The sequence below is a fragment of the Hipposideros armiger genome, unplaced genomic scaffold, assembly GCF_001890085.2.
Source record: "Hipposideros armiger isolate ML-2016 unplaced genomic scaffold, ASM189008v1 scaffold_239, whole genome shotgun sequence".
NCBI lineage: Eukaryota > Metazoa > Chordata > Mammalia > Chiroptera > Hipposideridae > Hipposideros > Hipposideros armiger.
This window is the reverse complement of record NW_017731589.1, coordinates 429,203-446,461: the sequence shown is the minus strand read 5'-3', so window position 1 is coordinate 446,461 and position 17,259 is coordinate 429,203. Positions and strand designations below refer to the sequence as shown.

Genomic DNA, 17,259 nt, shown 5'->3' with positions numbered 1-17,259 from the left:
GGGGTGGGTTTAAAGCGAGCGCAACGGGACAGGCTTTCTGAGGGGTGGTTCTGCAGGATTAGCACCCACGCCCCATACAGCAGGTTTCATCCTGTTTTCATTTCTTCCCCACTAAGATTCTGCACAGTTTTGTGTGATAAGTTTCCACTCAAGCGAGCTGTGCTAAGGGGAACAGTATGCGCTGTTTTTGTTAAAGGGAGGTGGGCCTGCAGGCAGGGAACCTAAGGGAGGTGACACTTAGGGGATCAACAGAGGCCACTGGTCAGCTCTTCTCTATCGTTAGGAGGGTTCCTGTCCCTTTAGTGTGGGAGGTTCTTAGTTTTATAAGGAGTGAACACCCACACTACGCCCACCACTGACAGAGGCCCAGGCAGAACTGTGCCAGGAACTGTAGGCACAAGGTCTTGCTTAATCCCAAAGACGACCCTGCAATAGGTGCCAGCCCTCAGGCTGCACAGCTAGTCAGGGGGCAGGACAGGATTTGCACCTGGGTCTCTCTGGCTCCCAAACCTGCAGCCATTCCTGAAGGTCACTGCTTCCCTGTGACAAGGTGGTATCAAGACCTATCAGGGACAAATGAGCACCTACCTCTACAAGAGGCATGTCCTGAGCCCCGTTCATCGGTGTAGGCAGCCCTTCCAAGTCTGTTTCTGGAAAAGAGCTTTTGGGTCTATGCTAGGATGGGTGTGTGAGAAAAAGGCCCACTGTGCCAGTAAGTTATGTCCATGCCTTTGCTTATACATGCTTAAAAAAGGCCTGCAAATAAATATTACACCTTGAGTGTATCTTTTACCATCTCAATGGCATTATCACTTATCCTAGAAGGCAGGCCCCAAGTCTGAACAACTAGCTTTTTTGTAAGGATTAGACACTTTTTGCACCTAAATAGGTGCCTAATCTCTGATTTTAAGCTGTTGGAATTTGTCCAGAATAAACTCAGCTTACATGCATGGGAGGCCTCCTCTTAAAAACCCTGATCCCCAGGTTCCATCCAGTTCAAGGCCCACGTGCGTCAGGGCGTGTCCTCTCAGTTGGCCCGAGCACAGCTCCCTTCTCATTAGCTGTTACAGAGTGAGTGGCACGCAGTTTCTCCATTCACTATGAGGATATGGCCGCCCAAGGACAGTCATGTATCCCTCAAGCCTTTGGGGATAGCAGCACCCTTCTAAATTCCTGTCATCTGTTGCCGGGCCTCCAAACCATTTATGAATTTATGACCCTTTATGAATTTAGCAATGGAATGGGAGTTCACACTCCTGGAAGTGGTTCTAGCTATTACATTTCTTCATTTCATTCAGTCCTTAACGCCTAGCCTCAGGTTCTTTTCTTGCACTTTCCACTATTTCTGACTTCAAACACGTTTCTGGAACGTCTCCTCTCAGTCTAGGGGCATGGCTGATGTTGCTTTTATTTCTTCTTCTTTAAAGTGCTGTTTGGCATATGAATTCCTTTTTTAGGTTGCAGTCCCCAGTTTTGGGAAGTGCGTTTCCAGCTTGCTGAGGCTTACTAACAGTTAGAGTACCTGGTTGGGATGTGTCTGCGTCCATGTCTGTCACAGCAATGGGACACCCTGAGCCCTATTTATAGTCCAAAATAGGGACTTAATAACTTAAGTCCTTTAGCTTTTCCTTTTAGATTTGGGTCATATTTCTAGCTTTTGAGTCAGATTATAGTCTGTAAACTCCTGCCCAGGTTGCTACCCTGTTTCAATGAAATTTGCATCCCTGTTGTCCTTAAGATTTGTCTAAAGATCTTTGAACTTAGCAGGATTTTGAGTTCTTTCTTTTTAATTGTAAAATATAACATATATACAGATGAACATTAAACATCAATATGGTTGGATGATTAATTATAAAGCAAACATGTATCTTTAATCAAAAAACAGCTCATCACCCCAGAAGCATCCCCAATTACCTAATAATGACTCCCCCTTTTCCATCACTCCACAAGTGACCCATTTAATGGCTCTTGTACAAATCACTTCTTTGCTTTTCTGTAGACTAGTGTTTTGCCATGTATGTGTGTGTCCCTAGAGGATATAGATTGGTTTTGCCTGCTTTGAATTTTATATAAATATAATAGAATCTTACTGAAGGTAATTTTTTGTGTCTTGTATGTTTTGTTAATTTAGTTGTGAGTGTTCTCTACTTTGGGAGTTTGCAACGATTTATATATCCATGCTGTTGAGGATGGATATAAGGCTTGTTTCGGTTTTGGGGGTATTATGAACAGGGTTTCCATAAAACTTTTTGTTCATATGAGCTGGTGAATATGTGTACTTCATGTGTAGCATAGAATGCAAGGGTATAGCCATAAACTACATACCTCAGTTTTACTAGTTCACGCATATTTTTCAAAGTGGCTTTTGCATGTGTAGAAGGTCTTCTCAGTGAAGCAGCAGACCTGTCTCACAAGCCAGGGTTGGGGCCGGATCAAGCTAACATCTATGTGGAGACTCAGGCAGGGTGGGCTGACAGGTGCTGACTCCATCTCAGTACTGGGATATCTGTTTGTTTGTTTGTTTGTTTGTTTGTTTTAAGCTGAGCCATCCTGCCACCTGTTGGCACCTCAGCAGCTGCTCAGCTCTGGCCGGGAATCGAACCACTGTTGCTCAGAGCTCACACTCTTGAGCGAGCTCTTAACCAACTTGGCCACTCAGCCGGCCCCTTAGTTTTTTAATTGTGTGTCCCTGAAGCAGATGAAATGGGACAATGAGAAAACTGGCTGGAGACAGGAGCAGTAGGAAACCTCCCACTTGTGCTGTAATTCTGGGGTTTTGGGGTTGTCATAGCATGATTCTGACCAATTGGCTCAAGCGGAGCAGGTGGCATGGGGGTACCCACACATAGGAGGTGTTAGAAGATATTGGTTCAATAATACATTAATAATTTGCAAAGAATTATGTGAAAAAAATGAAAGTTTTCTTTTCTAGTTTCTCCTGAAGAATACTCTTTGTAGCCACTAAGTGGCAGGTTACTCACATCTAAATAGCTTGTAAGGGGGAATTCAGACATGGCACCTGACTTAAATTCAATCTTGTTTCGATTTGATTTTTAAACTCGTTAATCATTAAGTTAAAAAAAACATGTTGTCATAAGACATATTTGCAGGATAACATTGAAATAAAGACCCTGGTGAATTACTTCCTTTTTTCTTTCTTTCTTTTTTTTTTAAATTAAAGTTTATTGGGGTGACAATTGTTAGTGAAGTTACATAGGTTTCAGGTGTAAAATTCTGTAATACATCATCTACATATCACATTGTGTGTTCACTACTCAGTCAGTTCTCCTTCTATCACCATATATTTGATCCCTTTTACCCTCATCTACCACCGCTCCCCACCTTCTGAACTACTGTCTGTGTCTATGAGTTTTTGTTTCTTCATTTGTTTATCTTGTTCTTTTGTTGTTTTCAGTTTTAGATACCACATACCAGTGAAATCATATGGTTCTCTACTTGTTCTGTCTGACTTACTTCACTTAGCATAATAATCTCAAGATCCATCCATGTTGTCACGGTGAATTACTTTCTTCCTCAAATTAAAGATGGCGTGAGTTTCTCTTCTACAGGGTTTCTCAATCAGTCCTTTTGTGGCCTGACTACATATAAATTCTTTCCATTCTTCATTCAGATAAACAAATGTCAACTCAGTTTGCCCTTCTGCTTGGAAGTGGTCTGTTACTGTCAGCATCTGGGAACTTCCTCTGTTTATTGCATCTGGAGGATACCAGTCTCCAGAAATCTGCTTCCTTCAGCCTGACCCTTCACAAGCCCCTCCCCCAGCCCCCCCTGAGCTCTGTCTCCAGGCAGAATTTGCATTTGTTTCTGTCAGATGTCTAGCATCACAGCCATCTTGAGGTATTTAAATTGTTTTTTAAGGGTTTTTGGGTGGCCTAAGCAGTGGGAATTGAATCCACAAGTCTATGTTTGAGTCAGCTTATATTCATGAGTCTTCATTTCTCTTTTTTCATCAAGTGTTTGTCATAACCTTTGATGGGGTGGATTTTTTCCCCCAGTTGTTCCCTGAAATTGCAGGTTTATACAGGGTTCTCTACTGTGATGCCCCAATCTAAGTGGCTCTAGGATTGGTTGACTGTCTTCAGCATAATTATTAAGTGTAGTTTTGGGTTACAGGAGTTTGGCAGATGCCCCTAGGGGGGGTGTGCAGGGAAAAGTTAACAGAGGGCTGCTCCTTATAAGGCCCTACTGGCATAGTTGGCCCTTGGCTGTCTTCTCGAATTGGCTTCCAGAACATTCCTATGCTGATAAGATTGTTTTGTGTTTCTAGAGCACTGAATCCCACTGTATTAGCTTGCCTAGACTATTTGCATAATGTGGCATCAGGTTGGGTGCCTGCTTTTCTTCTGGGAATCTTCAATGACAATAGTTATGCCGGCAGAGAGAGTGCCTGTGTGACAGCCCCCAATAAAAACCCTGGGCTCTGAGATGTAAATGGGCTTCCCTGGGCAGAAACACTGCATACGGGTTACTGTGTGACCTCTCACCAGTAAGAGAATGTAGGAAGCCTACCCCTGGGTTCCTCCCGTGTCCATCTGATGTCTTTTCCCCTTGTTGGCACTGCTGTGTATCCTTTTGTTGTAATAAAACTTAGTCATAAGTACGACTATGTGCTGGGCCTGTGGGTCCTTCTAGTGGTGCGTTGAGTGTGGGTGGCTGTGAGACTCTGAAACAGGCAGACACTGGTTTCAAGACTCAGGTCTCTGAACTCATGCTCCCACTTCTATTAGGGCTTATTCCAGGTTAGCCATGAATTTAAAAAATATATGATTCATATTTTATCCTGCAGCTTTTGATATGTTTTCACATGACAATTATTCGGGGTTTGTATTTCATCATATTGTTGGATGTCCTATCTTTAGAAAAAAAATTTTTCCCCCAAAACAGTCACATCTTGGTGTGATGTCATCTCCTTCTTAATATTTCCATAGAGTAAAAAAAAAAAAAATCCAATTCTCAAATTGTCCAGCATTCACCTTTTGAATGTGAATTGTTGGGAGCGGGGCTGCGTCTCAGCTCCTTTCCTCCTTCGTACCCGACATTTGGACCCATAGTCTCAGGACCAGCCGCAGAGAGAATCTGTTTTCAGGGCCAGCAACTCTAGACCCATAGAGGAGGCTGTGAGTCGGGGGAGTGCTGTGGGGTTGCTGTTGGCTCGTTCTCTGCTGCCTCTCCCAGCCAAGGGAAATTCTCTGGAATAACTAAGAGAGAAGCTGGGAGCAAGAACATACGAGTTCATCATCACTGCTCAAGAGGGGACATGAGGCGGGGCACATGGCGAAGGTGCCCAGGAAATGGGCGAGAGGCGCTGAGAGGCACGGCGGATCAGGGCAGTGGCCGTGCGGGGAGGACAGCTGGGGCTCCGGGAGAGTCTCATTTCTTCCAGGAGTCAGCTTCAGAGATACTCAGTCCAGGAGAAGTTCCAGGCATGAGCACTCAGGAGACGCAGGGCTGGATTTCATTCACTCCTGGAAGTTTCTTCTGGTCTCTTTTCTAAGGGAAGAGGAGGCAAGCCAGCCTGATGGGGTAGAGAATGCAGTTTCTCTCCTTCAAGGCAGCAGAGTTCTGGAGTCAACCAGCTCCAACATCAGTCTCATGGTACCTGACGCAAAGAGCCCAAGGTCCCACCATGGATGTGGACTCCCCTGTCTTCCTGGGGTTTTTGGCCTGGGGGCCATGTGGTTAAGGACAGGGGCTCTCTAGGCTGGGCCACCACTGGGGTAGAAAGACAGGAATGATGTCCCCTGGGACCCACTGTAAAAGGCCCTCTTCTCCTACCCGAACCATCTGCTTTCCATTCTTCTCTCCTTTGGACAGACCGCCGCATAGCCTGCCGTCCCCAAACTTACAGGCACATATGTTAGAGATTCACTTCCTTGGGTCAGAGTCTGCTCCAGCAGTACAGACATGGGGGGACCAGAGATGTCAGAAGCAGCAGCACCCCGACACTCAACATCATGGCCTGAAAGCTTATGAACAGGGTCTGAGGACAGAGGAGCAAAGCTGTAGGCACCGGAGTGATTGTTATTGTCTGTGCTCTGTCCCCAGCCTCCTCACTGACACTGGGTCACTCTCTACCCTGTCATTCCTAAGTCTGCAGCTGCTGGGGGGTGGGGGGTGCTGCAGAAGGAGCGCTGTGTGTAGGGTCCATTGGACTTAGTGTGCAGAGAGCACCCAGGAACACCTTTGCTCGAGCCTCAGTGTCCTCATCTGAACAATGACAGGCTTGGGCTATGATTTGGTCTCCTGACCACCCCCAAATTTGAGAGGATCCAAAGAGAACATGCATTAGTGCCTTTACTGCACTGCACACACTTGCAATATTGATTCATTTCTTATTATTTCAATGTTTGTATTTCCCACTAGTCAGTAACACCCACAACCGCTGGAACTGTTCCTGTTTGTTCAATGCCACCCTCTGTGGTGACAGTGGTCAAGCTTGGTGCAGAGCAGCTGGTGCTATTTTGGACGGGCAGTCTTACTGCTGCCCACTGTCCTGGCTTGGCCGGCCTGCCCCCTCCTGCTGCTCCTCTCTGCCACCTACCGTCAGCACGTGCACAGCAGAGGTGCAGGCACAGCCTGCTGACTTCTAGATTCAGAGTGTTGGGGGCCAGGCGGGCCCCCAGGAGGCCCAGATATACAGATACAGTCTGTAAAATACTAGTCTTGGAAATGGTAGGCCGCAATCCTGATGGCAGCAGTGGCCAAGAAGAAAAGGAGAGGAGGGGGGAGGGGAGCCACCCATGCTGGGTCTGGCCGAGGGGAGGGGGTGGACTCAGGGCTCCACCAGCTGGGACTTTCAGTGGTCACCTCCTCAGCCCACAGCCTACCCTACTTACAACTTTTATTGAGAAGGCTGGTGAGTGAGGAAGAAAGCAAGAAACGGAGCACAGGGCAGCTTGGTCTCTGGAAGAAGATAAAATGGACTCAGCATCCTATTGAGAGTGAAGCTGGCCGAGACTGTTCACAGCAGGAGAAGGTGTCTCTTCTTTCCTCATATAGGGAGGCTGGGTACCCCTCTGTAGCCCTGCTCATCTAGGGGGCCACCAGCAGCCGTCTGCTGCCCTGGGTCTGAGAGATGGTGCCAGGGGCGGGGGGTGAGGGTGAGGGCGTGGGGAGCACCTGCTCAGTGGACTCCTGGTGGATATGCATGTTGATGTGGGTGGGCTTGGGGGCCCCAGGTGCCACTTCACCACCATCTGCCATCCCATGCCCGTGGACATTCATCTGGAAGAAAAGTTGGCAGGTTTTCACAGATTTCACTGGGGTTGGGGCCTGGCGGAGGCCCCTGGTCACAAAGCAGCTTTCTCAGCCCTCTCTTGGGGAGTAAGGGTATCCTGGGGCAGCCTGGCTCTGCTGAGCCCCTGAAACTACTCCCTTCACCTCGGATCTGCTCCATCCCCTCATCCTCCTCCCATAGCCCAGGGGCTGGACCAAGCCGTGCCAAGATCCCTTACTTCTTCACCCTCTGCTCCCAGTGTGCTGGCACCATCATGGCCCCCACGCTGGCTCTTCTCTCGACCTCTCCTTCAGAGCCCTCAGGCTAATGGACAGAACCTGGGTCTCCGCTGCCTGTTGAGCTTCTATTGCAGCAGCTGCTCCCCAGCTGGGCCCGGAGACACCTTTCAGCCCCTAAATACCTCTCTCTCCACCAATGGTCGGTCACTCAGCCCCATGTTGCCTGGTCAAGCCTCCCCCTACCCCAGTGAAGGACTGAGTTGTGGGTGGAGGTGGAGGTCAAAGGCCAGACTGACTTGGCATCAAACACGGATGCACCTGGCCTCCAATCATGCCAACTTCCTGGAGCCACTTCCTCTGCATGGTGGTTGGGTCCCTCCCTCCCAGCAAGTCCTGGGGGCTGAGACTGTAGAGGCTTATGGGGGACAAGATGGAGGGGCCCCTGAGGAAGGGTCCTGTGAGAATGGTCTCTGGGAAAGGGTGCCTGGGCGAGGGGCTGCCTCCCCTGCTCTCCTCAGGGACCAGAGGCGAGTGTGCGAGCGGGGAGAGCTGGGAGGAGCTGAGCTAGAATTGGGAACCAAGCAGAAGGAGGAGGGAGTTGAGAGAACGCCAGAAAGGGGAGTGGTTTGATTTTCGCTTGCAATTTCCCAGCATCCAGCTGGACCAAAGGGGCCTCTCTGGGGTTTTCCAGCTGCCCGGGGGTCACTGGCCCTGGTGCACTGGAGAGCGTGAGAGCAAGGTGGGCAACTTGGGGACTGTGGGGCTAAGCAGCCCCGGGAAATCACATGGGACTCTCTTCTCCCCACCCTTGCGGGCTGGGGCTTTCTGAACAAGGCTTTGCCCGCGCTGTGAGTGTGTGCACACCAGTGTGTGTGTTGTCTGAGTGTGTGAGTGTGTGTGTGCCCTGCCTTCTCCAGCCAGCCTGATAATCTACTCAAGACCAAACCCTTAGAAGGGCCCTTTTGCCCCGGCTGTTTTTTGGGAGGTTGTGACGCTAAAGGCCCTCCCCTACCCCACTTGCTTCTGTTTTTCTCTCTTCTGCCCGCCAGCAGGTCCTCAGCTCCAGATCAGCTTCTCCCAGTCCTGCTCTGTGGGGTGCCACCTCCCAGCGGACAGCAGGTGAGCAGGGCCCTCACAGCCTGCCGAACCCCTCATGGCAGGGTCTCTCTCTCTCTCTCTCTCTCTCTCTCCCCCTCCCTCCCAGACCAGTCCCTGAAGCCCCCATCCTGTATTGCAGGTTGCCATTCTTCTCCCATTCCTGGTTCCCCTAGGATTTGCTGGGGAGGGAGACGCTCATTAGTTAGAGAATGTGACCCTAAGAAAATTGCCGGTGGGAGGAGGGCTACCTGCTTGGCCATGTCAACCCGGCTCTTCTCCTTCACCAGCCCCCCCCCCCCGCATTTATTTTGGGTGGGGTGGCTGAGGCTCACACGGTTTGGTGGTGAGAGGTCTTTTCGAGAGTGAAGCCTGATGGTAGAGGGCCCAGCGCGGAGCAGGGGTCCTGGTCCTCTCTGCCCACCCAGCTCCAGGGGCAGTGGGAGGGGCTGGGCAGAGAAGAGTGACCAGGGCAGCAGGGAAGAGCCGCACAGTCTGGAGTCGGGTGTCGTGGGATGGGCATCTCCATGGGGATGGCCTGGTTCAGAGGAAGAGCAGGGAGCGAGGCTGATCTGGGGCTTGGAGTGGGGCGAGGTTCCCCAGGGGGCTCAGAGGGAGCTGGAACCCAAGGCACATGCAAGGTGCAGCAGGGTGCTGACCCCGGGTCCCAAGGGAAGATGTGGTTGGAATCCGGGCTGGACTTCCTTGTGTGTGTCTGTGAACAAGCCTGAACCTCCTGTGTCTGCAGAACTGTCGAGCCCCTGTCCTTTCTACTGTAAAGGAGCCAGGTAGGTGAAAGAGTGGAGCTGCTCTCAAAAGTGTATATGGGAAGGTTTTCAGATTGCTATATTGCTGCCATTATTAGAACTGTTATTAATAAGATTACGATTTAAACAGTGATACTTAAGTAGGATGCCTATGAGCATTACCTATAGAGGATTTCTTTTGGAGCTAGGCAAATTGATTCCAATGTGCATACGGAGAAGTAATCTAGCAAAAATGGCCATGAAAAAAAAAATAACATGAGGGGAGATCATGACACAGCTCAACTAAATATTAAACTCTATAGTCATAATTAAAATTGTGGTAATGGTTCAAGACCTATCAGACACACCAATGGGCAGAGTATAAAGATGGAATAGATCTGAATTCCTATGGCAATTTCATTTTTGCTCCGGGGAGCATTTTAAATCAGTGGGAGAAAGATGGTATATTCCACAGACAGAACATACCCTTCAGAAGTTAATCATCTAGGGCTGGCCGAGTGGCGCGTTGGTTAAGAACGGGCTTGGGACGCCAGAGTGCCCTGGTTCGGATCCCACATATGAGGGCCAGTGACACTGCCCTCCACAGCTAAGATGCTGAATAACAGCTCAACCTGAAGCTGGGCTGCTGTGAGTCACTGGCGACGGCGTAGGCTGCAGCCCCTGTTGCAGTGGGTTGCCATGGGCTACCGTATGTAGCCAGCAGCCAGCGTGAGCGGCCAGCCAGCAGCCGCAGTGAGGCGACTGATCTGCCTCGCCTGGGAAGAGCGCAGTGATGGTGCCAACTTGGGCCAGTAAAGCAACGTCCTCCACAACTAGACTGAAGAACAAAAGGACAGCAACTTGTCTGTTCCCCTTCCCCCAATTCCCCAAAAAAAATTAAAAAAAAAAAAAGTTAACCATCTAAAAAGAACAACCCAACTTGGATCCGTATTTTCCAAATGACAAGGTATATTCCAGATAGATCAACATTTATATGTGAAAACAGAAAGCCTAAAACCAGTTAGGAGAAAACACGGAAGAATTATTTTATAATTGTGAAATGGGGAAGTCTTTTTTAAAGTATGATACGAAACCCAGATTATAAAATCATAACAAAAGATGGAAAACTCTGATTACATTAAAAAATAAATAAATAAATCACAGATTGTAAAGCAATATTTGGAACTCATGTCACAGATGGTAATTTTTCAAATAAACAGAAAACTCCTAAAAAGACCAAAACAAAACAAAGTAAACCAAGGAGAACCCTGGATAGGAATGGAGCACTCATGAAAGAAGAAAAAGAAAAGGTTGTTAAACATATGAAAACACGGCCACCCTCGCTCACCATAAGAGAGCTGGTGAGCTACAGATTGAAACTATATTAGAATAGTCACAGGAAGCAGATAAGTGCTTGCCTGGGGCCAGGAGTTGGGAGGGTTTATTGGGGGAGGGGAACATTAGGGAACTTTTTGTAACATCAAAATAGTGTATATTTTGATTGTAGTTGTGGTTGTACAGATACACAACTTTTTCAAAGTTCATTGAGATATACATTTAAAAGGGGGCATTTTACTGCATAAAATTGATTCAAATCTACAATGGAATGTAATTTTCCTGATATACATTTGAAAAAGATTCAAGAAAAGTTTTGTGACACCCTCTGCTGGCCATGGGAATTTGACCTTGCTCCTGCATGGGAATTGCAGGGAGATAGCTCCATGGAGGGCAATATCTATTGAAATTATAAACACATACGAGTATTCCCATCGACCTGCCAATTCCACGTTGTAAGAAAAAAGTAAGTGTCTCTCGATAGGGCACTGCTTACAAAAATTATGATGCATTCAGACAATGGAATACTAGGCAGCTGTACAAACAAGTGAGGAAGCATTCTGTGGCCTGATGGAGGATTGTTTTAAAAACATGGTTCTGTGAACAAATCTCTGAGCAGAGCAGTGTGTGTCGTCCTGCCATTCGTGGGTAAAGAGAGGAGAAAGAGTATTTTACATGCTTTCGTATGCAAAAAAAGTCATTGTAGGATATATAAGAAAATGATAACATTGGCTTTTGTCTGGAAGGCAGCTAGGTGACTGGGAAAGAAAGATGGGAGGGTTTTAAAGGTATGTCCTTCTCATCTTTTGAATTTTTTAACCATATGAAACTATTATGTATAAATACACGGTTGACCCTTGAACAATGTGGGGAGGTTAGGGGCACCAATCCAAAAATCTGCAAATAACTTTTGATTCCCTCACAACTCAATTACTAATAGCCTACCAGAAGCCTTACCAATAACATAAGTAATTGATTAACACATATTTTCCATATTATATGTAATATAGATAGATAGATATAGATATATGTATTTTAATTGGGGAAGAGTGTGTTTTTCCAGGACTCATCAGCTCCAAGTCAATCTAGCTGTGGAGGGTGCACTTCAGTGGCCCATGTAGGAATTGAACCAGCAACCTTTGTGTTATAAGCACTGCTCTAACCACCTGAGCTAATCAGCCACCCCTATATACTATATTCTTACGCTGTAGAAAAGAAAATGTTAATAAGAAAATCATAAGGAAGAGAAAATACACTTACAGTGTTTATTGAAAAAAAATTCTCATGTAAGTGGACCCGTGCAGTTCAAACCCTTGTTGTTCAGGGGTCAACTGTATATACTAGGTCACTGAATTAAGTAATTCATATTCTTTTCTTTGTCCAACCCAAGACCCAGACAAACTATATCAGACCATTCTGGGGAGAGACCCTGGAATATATGTGGTGAAAAACTCTGGAGTTGATTTGGGTTTGCATCCCAGATCGTGGTCAGTGTGACCTTAATACCTGCACTGGGAAGACCCTTGGGATCTTGGCAAGGAGAATGCTTTCTCCCCCTTCACTCTTGCAATGTATGCCTTGTTTTCTTACTTACTTCCCAGACCTCACTTCTGTACATCTTCTCCCCAAGAGGCAGCATGACCCAAAACATGGTGACTGTGAATGGAGTCGATGTGGCCTCTACGCTGGCCCAGCCCACCCACATCAACATCCACATCCACCAGGAATCAGCTCTGGCACAACTGAAGGAGCTCTTTTTTTGCCGTTGGAACATTGGGCCTCCCAAGACCAGGATAAGATATGGGCAGTTGGCACTTGGGGTAAGAGTAGGCTGGAGAGGTGGGTGAGCAAGGTGGTAATTCTTCTTCCATAGGATGCAAAAAAGGAAAGTTGGTTGAGTCCCCATGAAAACTCACTGTTTATACCCCACCTTATTTGGGGAAAGGTTTTGGAAGTTTCTGCACAAAGATTTGTATGGAAAGGAAAATTATGGACCTTTTCTTTGGTGCAGCGGGGACAGTCTCAGCTAGAGGTAGGGGTGGGTGGAGGATTCCTGGAGACTGTTAATGCAGTTTAATTGAACCCCTGTGGACTGAGGGCCTACAGATAAGACAATGAGATAGGCACTTTGGGAAAACTACAGAGAGAATCCCTAGGCTATCACCGGAAAGTGCTCAGCCCCCACCAGAAAGGATCAGGCAACTACACAAATGCTTACAATTACAGGTGACATCCTTGGGAGGCAGGATGGCATCCTGCAGGAGTTGGCATCTGAACCAGACCTTGGATGGAGGAGAAGTGGGTTTAGACAGATAGAGGAAGAAAAAACATTGCAGGTTAAGAGAATGGCAGGAACAAAGAAGCCAGAGCACTTAGGTCAAGTTCCAGCGGAATAAAGAGAGGGGGACTTGCGGCTGCTTAGACTGAGAGTCAGACCAGGGCCATATTGCTGAGAGCCTTGAGGGACAAGGTGAGGAGTCTGTCCTGAATCAGCTTCAATAGGGTTTTAGGCTGCCTCACAGCCAGGAGCTGTCCAGGTAAGAAGTATGGAGGGTCCACACCTTCATGGTGATGGCAGAAATGACAAAGAAAGAGAGGAGTCCAAATCCTTTGTGGATGTGGTCCCCACAACTTGGGAGTGAATGGCTTGGGGTCCAAGGGATGAGAGGAGTGTCTGAGAATGTGCTGAGGTTTGGAGTGTGGATGGCCAGGAGATTGGAGCCCTGGAAGTCAGGAGAGGCAGACACTGGGAGTGTGGTTGGGGTGTGGGATTTGAATGTGACGAATCTGAGGTGCCGACAGGACGTGCAGGTGGTGATGTTCAAAATGTTGTGATAGTTGGATTCTCAGGAAGCAGATGCTGAATCGGAGTTCGGTGTACAAAAGGTTTATTGGGGTGTAACCTCCTATGAAACGGAAAGGGGGAGACATCAGACCATGATGGAGGCCTAACAACATCTCTGCTAGCCCAGTGGGGAGCTCAGCCCTAAGACTGCCCAGTACAGGAGTTCCGTGTTAGGTGGAAATGGCCCGGTACCACTGCCTTGCTTAACCATTGGCTGGGTGGCCATCCTCAAATACTGAGCCCTTAGTGAAAGATGAGGGAACCCTGAAGGGGCTGATCCCTGTAGGCTGTCTTCCAACCTCATTCCTTTCTTGAAGGGCGTCTTTGCTGCCCATCCTGGACAGTGAGATGGGATTCCTAAGGGAAGGCCATCAGGTGGGGTGAAAAGTGTGCTATTTAGGAAAAAGTCATGAAAGATAAAAGCCTAGTATGTCAGAGGGATTGGGGAGAACCAGGACATGCCTCTTCATGGATGTTAAGAGAATAGAACCTTCCAGAATCAAAGCAGCAGAGAGGTCAAGGCAGAGGAAAAGGAGAAAGGCACCTCGGCTGCTCCTGGGTGTGTGGGCTCGTGGGAAGGGGTCTGACTCTTCACCCTGTTTTACAGGTGACCCAGATATTGCTGGGGGCTGTGAGCTGTGCTCTTGGGGTGTTTCTGTGCTTCGGGCCCTGGATGGATCTGCGTGGCTCAGGTTGCGCCTTCTGGGCAGGGTCTGTGGTGAGTAAGGAAGGGGCCGTGAGCTCAGTGGGAGGCAGTGGTTATGGGTTCAGAGAGAGTTCCTTTAAGTCTGAGCCAGGGACTTGGGGAAGAGACCAAAGCCCCGGAGTCCAAATGCCCTTTGCTATGAGGAAGCTGCCTTAGGGGTGAGCAAAAACCCCTTTCGCTCTCCATGTTCCTCTTTAAGGCAAGGCTGGGAAGGGCAGGGCAGCTGTGTGGAGTCCTGTCTGTATGCTGGGTTTCTTTGCCTGTCTTTTGGATCATGCTTCAAAGGAGCTGGCTTTTCTGGGAACTGTTAGGGGAAGGGTGATGGGAGGATATTTCAGGAGAGTAAATGGGAGGTCTTTGCTGGTGTCTTCTCTTCCCAGGCTATTGCAGCAGGAGCTGGGACCATTATCCATGACAAACACCGGAGCAAACTTTCAGTGAGTCTTGGGCACCTGCTGTCCTCACCTTGTCCTTTGTCCCCTTCTAGGTCTCAGGTTTTCTCAGGTTCCATGTTCTGTCTTCTCCTTTTTGGATCTCAATATCCTGAGATCTTTCCTGGAGGGGTGGGGAGGGCTTCCTGAGCCAGGGAGCCAGGGAAGAGGTGACAGGGTTGAGGCCAGAACCCCACGGCTCTGCACTCAACAGACGGAGTCTGCATCCTGAACCTCTGTCTTCTAGGGCTGCGTGTCAGGTCTGCTCACCTTGGCTGGTGTTGCCACGGCCGTGGCCGCTCTCGCCTTCTGTGTGGATAGTGTACGCTGGGACCAGGCTGACTACCTCTTCCCGGACAGCGTGTGTGATCGCCCAGCCCCTGCCACCACACAGACTTGGTACGGATGGAACCAGCAGAGCCGTTACGATGATTCAAACTGGCAGGAGAATGAGTGTAGAGCCTTCATAGTGATGCTGAAGGTGAGAACAGAGTCCCACCTCCCAGGGACCCATCACAACCGTCTGTTCCTAAGGAACTGGGCACTAGAGGGTGACCTCATCCTAGGTGTTTGGTTTAGGAGGTTTTAACTTAAGCTGAAGACAGTTCTCAGATCCTCATGGCATGAAGCTTCCTGAGATGAGGGGCAAAGAACAGACATTTAAGAGTGGACATCATGGGCCATCCAGCTGTCTTTCCTGGTGTGTGGGTGTTCCAGTTATCTGTTGCTGCACAACACGCTGCTTTCAATTGTAGAGGCTTAAGCCTACAGGATTTAAAAACAACTTTTATTACTTCTCACATTCTGTGGGTAGATTGGGCTCAGATGGGCAGTCCTTACTTTGGGTTTTGTCATGAAGTTGCAGTCAGATGCCAGTTGGGGGGCGGGGGGTGAAGTCATCCAAGGACTGGACTGGGCTGGATATCCAAGGTGGCGCACTCCCGTGGCTGGCAGTTGATGGCGGCTCTTGGCTGGGAGCTCAGCTGGGACCGTCAGGCAGAGAGAGCCTACAGTGGTTTCTCCACGTGGCTTGGGCTTCTCCTAGCATGGCAACTAGGTTGCAACATGGGGCATCCTACTGTGAGCTCTCCAAGAGGTAGGAATGGAAGCTGCCAGGCCAGTTAAGGGCTCCCCTGTAATTGGCATAGTGTCACTTCCACAGTATTTTATTGGTCAGAGCAATCACTGGCCCTTCCAGGTTCTCGAGGAGGGGAGAGACGGATCCCACCTCTTCATAGGGGGGGGCAAGGTCACAGTGCAGACAAGCAAACGGGGTGGAAGCTGTGGCTGCCCACATACTTGGAAAATGCAGGCTGTTTTAGTGGGAAGTAGTTAGTTGAACAGCCTGATACCTGGAGGTGATGATGAGGTGGTTGTCAGAGCAGAATCTGAGGGGTGGACTCCTGACTATTTTTTTATTTTTCCTTTATCTCCAGAACTTGTTTCAAGGAATTTGTATTATGCTCCTGGTTGTCTGTGCCCTGCTGGTCATTGTATCCTTGGCTTCCCTGGGCATGGGTCTTCGGAGCTTGTGCGGCCAGTGCTCCCGGCCCCTGGTAAGCCATCAGGGAGGCAGTGGAGAAAGAGTGGTCTGGTCGGTGAGGCCCTGGGAACGGAGGAACGTGGGGGCCAGGAACACTGCTTCTCAGAGGCCACGCTCGACCTTCCTCAGCTCCTCCCCAGGGCTGGCCTCTGCCCTGCGTTGTCTGGGGAACGTGACCCTGTCACTGTGTCCTGGGTTAACTTCTGCCCTCTACCTCTCCACGCCCTCCTACACTCATTGTCCCACTATCCCCTCCTTTCCATGCTAGATCTTTGTCCCTCACCCCTTCCTCTGTCCCTCACCCTTTCCTTCTCCTCTTTCTTTCCTTTTCCTGATTTCAAGTTCTATGAGGCTAACTCTGCCCCACCCTTTCCCCCCCGAAGAAATGGTTTTTTCGCCTGTCTTTTTAGGATGACGAAGAGTCAGAGAAGAAGCTACTGGGGGAGGATTCAGTGCCTCCCTCCCCCTCCAAGGAGAAGACCAAGGCTGCCATCATCCTGTGAGCCGCCAAAGACCCCCATGAATTCGCCCCCCGCCCCGCGTGTGCCTCCAGAGTAGCCCAGGGCCTGTGGGGAGGCCAGTATTCGCTCCCAGGGCCCCTCACTGCTCTATCCCTCACAATCGCCTGTCCTTTGGCCACTGCCCTGTCCCCACCATCCTCACCCACTGTTCCCACCCCAGTGTCCTCACATCAATGAACCGGTATTGTCACAGTCTCCCCAGTGCTGATTAAACAGAAACAACCACACAAAATGATTTAAAACAAAAAGAATGTGGTCTCCCTTTGTTTAAACACGTGTGTGTTTGTGTGTTTGTGTGTGTGTTGATACATATGAAATTAAATGAGAGTTGATTTATTACATTCTGCTATACCCCAAGTAGCAAAAGTCCTTTTTATGATTTCCTTCCACTCAATGTAAAGTGAAAATGAGTCTCACATGCTTGAAATCTTTTTGCCTACGATTGTCATTCAGCGTCTACAACCTTGACCTGTGGGATTTCCAGAGCTATGTAAAGCACGGTACAACGTTTTCCCTCCCTCCTTCTCTCTCTCTCTCTCTCTCTCTCTCTCTCTCTCTCTC

At 48.7% G+C, this 17,259-nt stretch overlaps 1 protein-coding gene and 1 long non-coding RNA gene across 8 annotated transcripts; one reads left to right on the top strand and one right to left on the bottom strand.

Moving 5' to 3' along the window:
- Positions 1-3,875: 3,875 nt before the first annotated feature.
- Positions 3,876-8,009, bottom strand: LOC109389677 (uncharacterized). The gene is made up of 3 exons (XR_002125441.1): positions 7,476-8,009; positions 7,141-7,245; positions 3,876-6,001 (listed from the first exon to the last, which is right to left on the bottom strand). It is a non-coding gene; the product is annotated as an uncharacterized LOC109389677 (long non-coding RNA).
- A 113-nt stretch (positions 8,010-8,122) lies between these two features.
- Positions 8,123-16,949, top strand: TMEM176B (transmembrane protein 176B). 7 transcript variants are annotated; one of them, XM_019655466.1, is made up of 9 exons: positions 8,123-8,215; positions 8,529-8,595; positions 9,320-9,359; positions 12,254-12,472; positions 14,105-14,215; positions 14,584-14,640; positions 14,882-15,115; positions 16,071-16,190; positions 16,588-16,949. In XM_019655466.1, the coding sequence occupies exons 4-9, from the start codon at positions 12,290-12,292 to the stop codon at positions 16,678-16,680; spliced, it is 798 nt and encodes a 265-aa protein (XP_019511011.1). In that variant the 5' UTR covers positions 8,123-8,215; positions 8,529-8,595; positions 9,320-9,359; positions 12,254-12,289; the 3' UTR covers positions 16,681-16,949. The 7 variants fall into 7 exon arrangements, with proteins under 7 accessions (XP_019511011.1, XP_019511005.1, XP_019511004.1 ...); XM_019655461.1 differs by having other exon boundaries at positions 8,129-8,215; positions 12,283-12,472; XM_019655463.1 differs by having other exon boundaries at positions 8,129-8,215; positions 8,526-8,595; positions 12,283-12,472.
- The last annotated feature ends 310 nt before the right edge of the window (positions 16,950-17,259 follow it).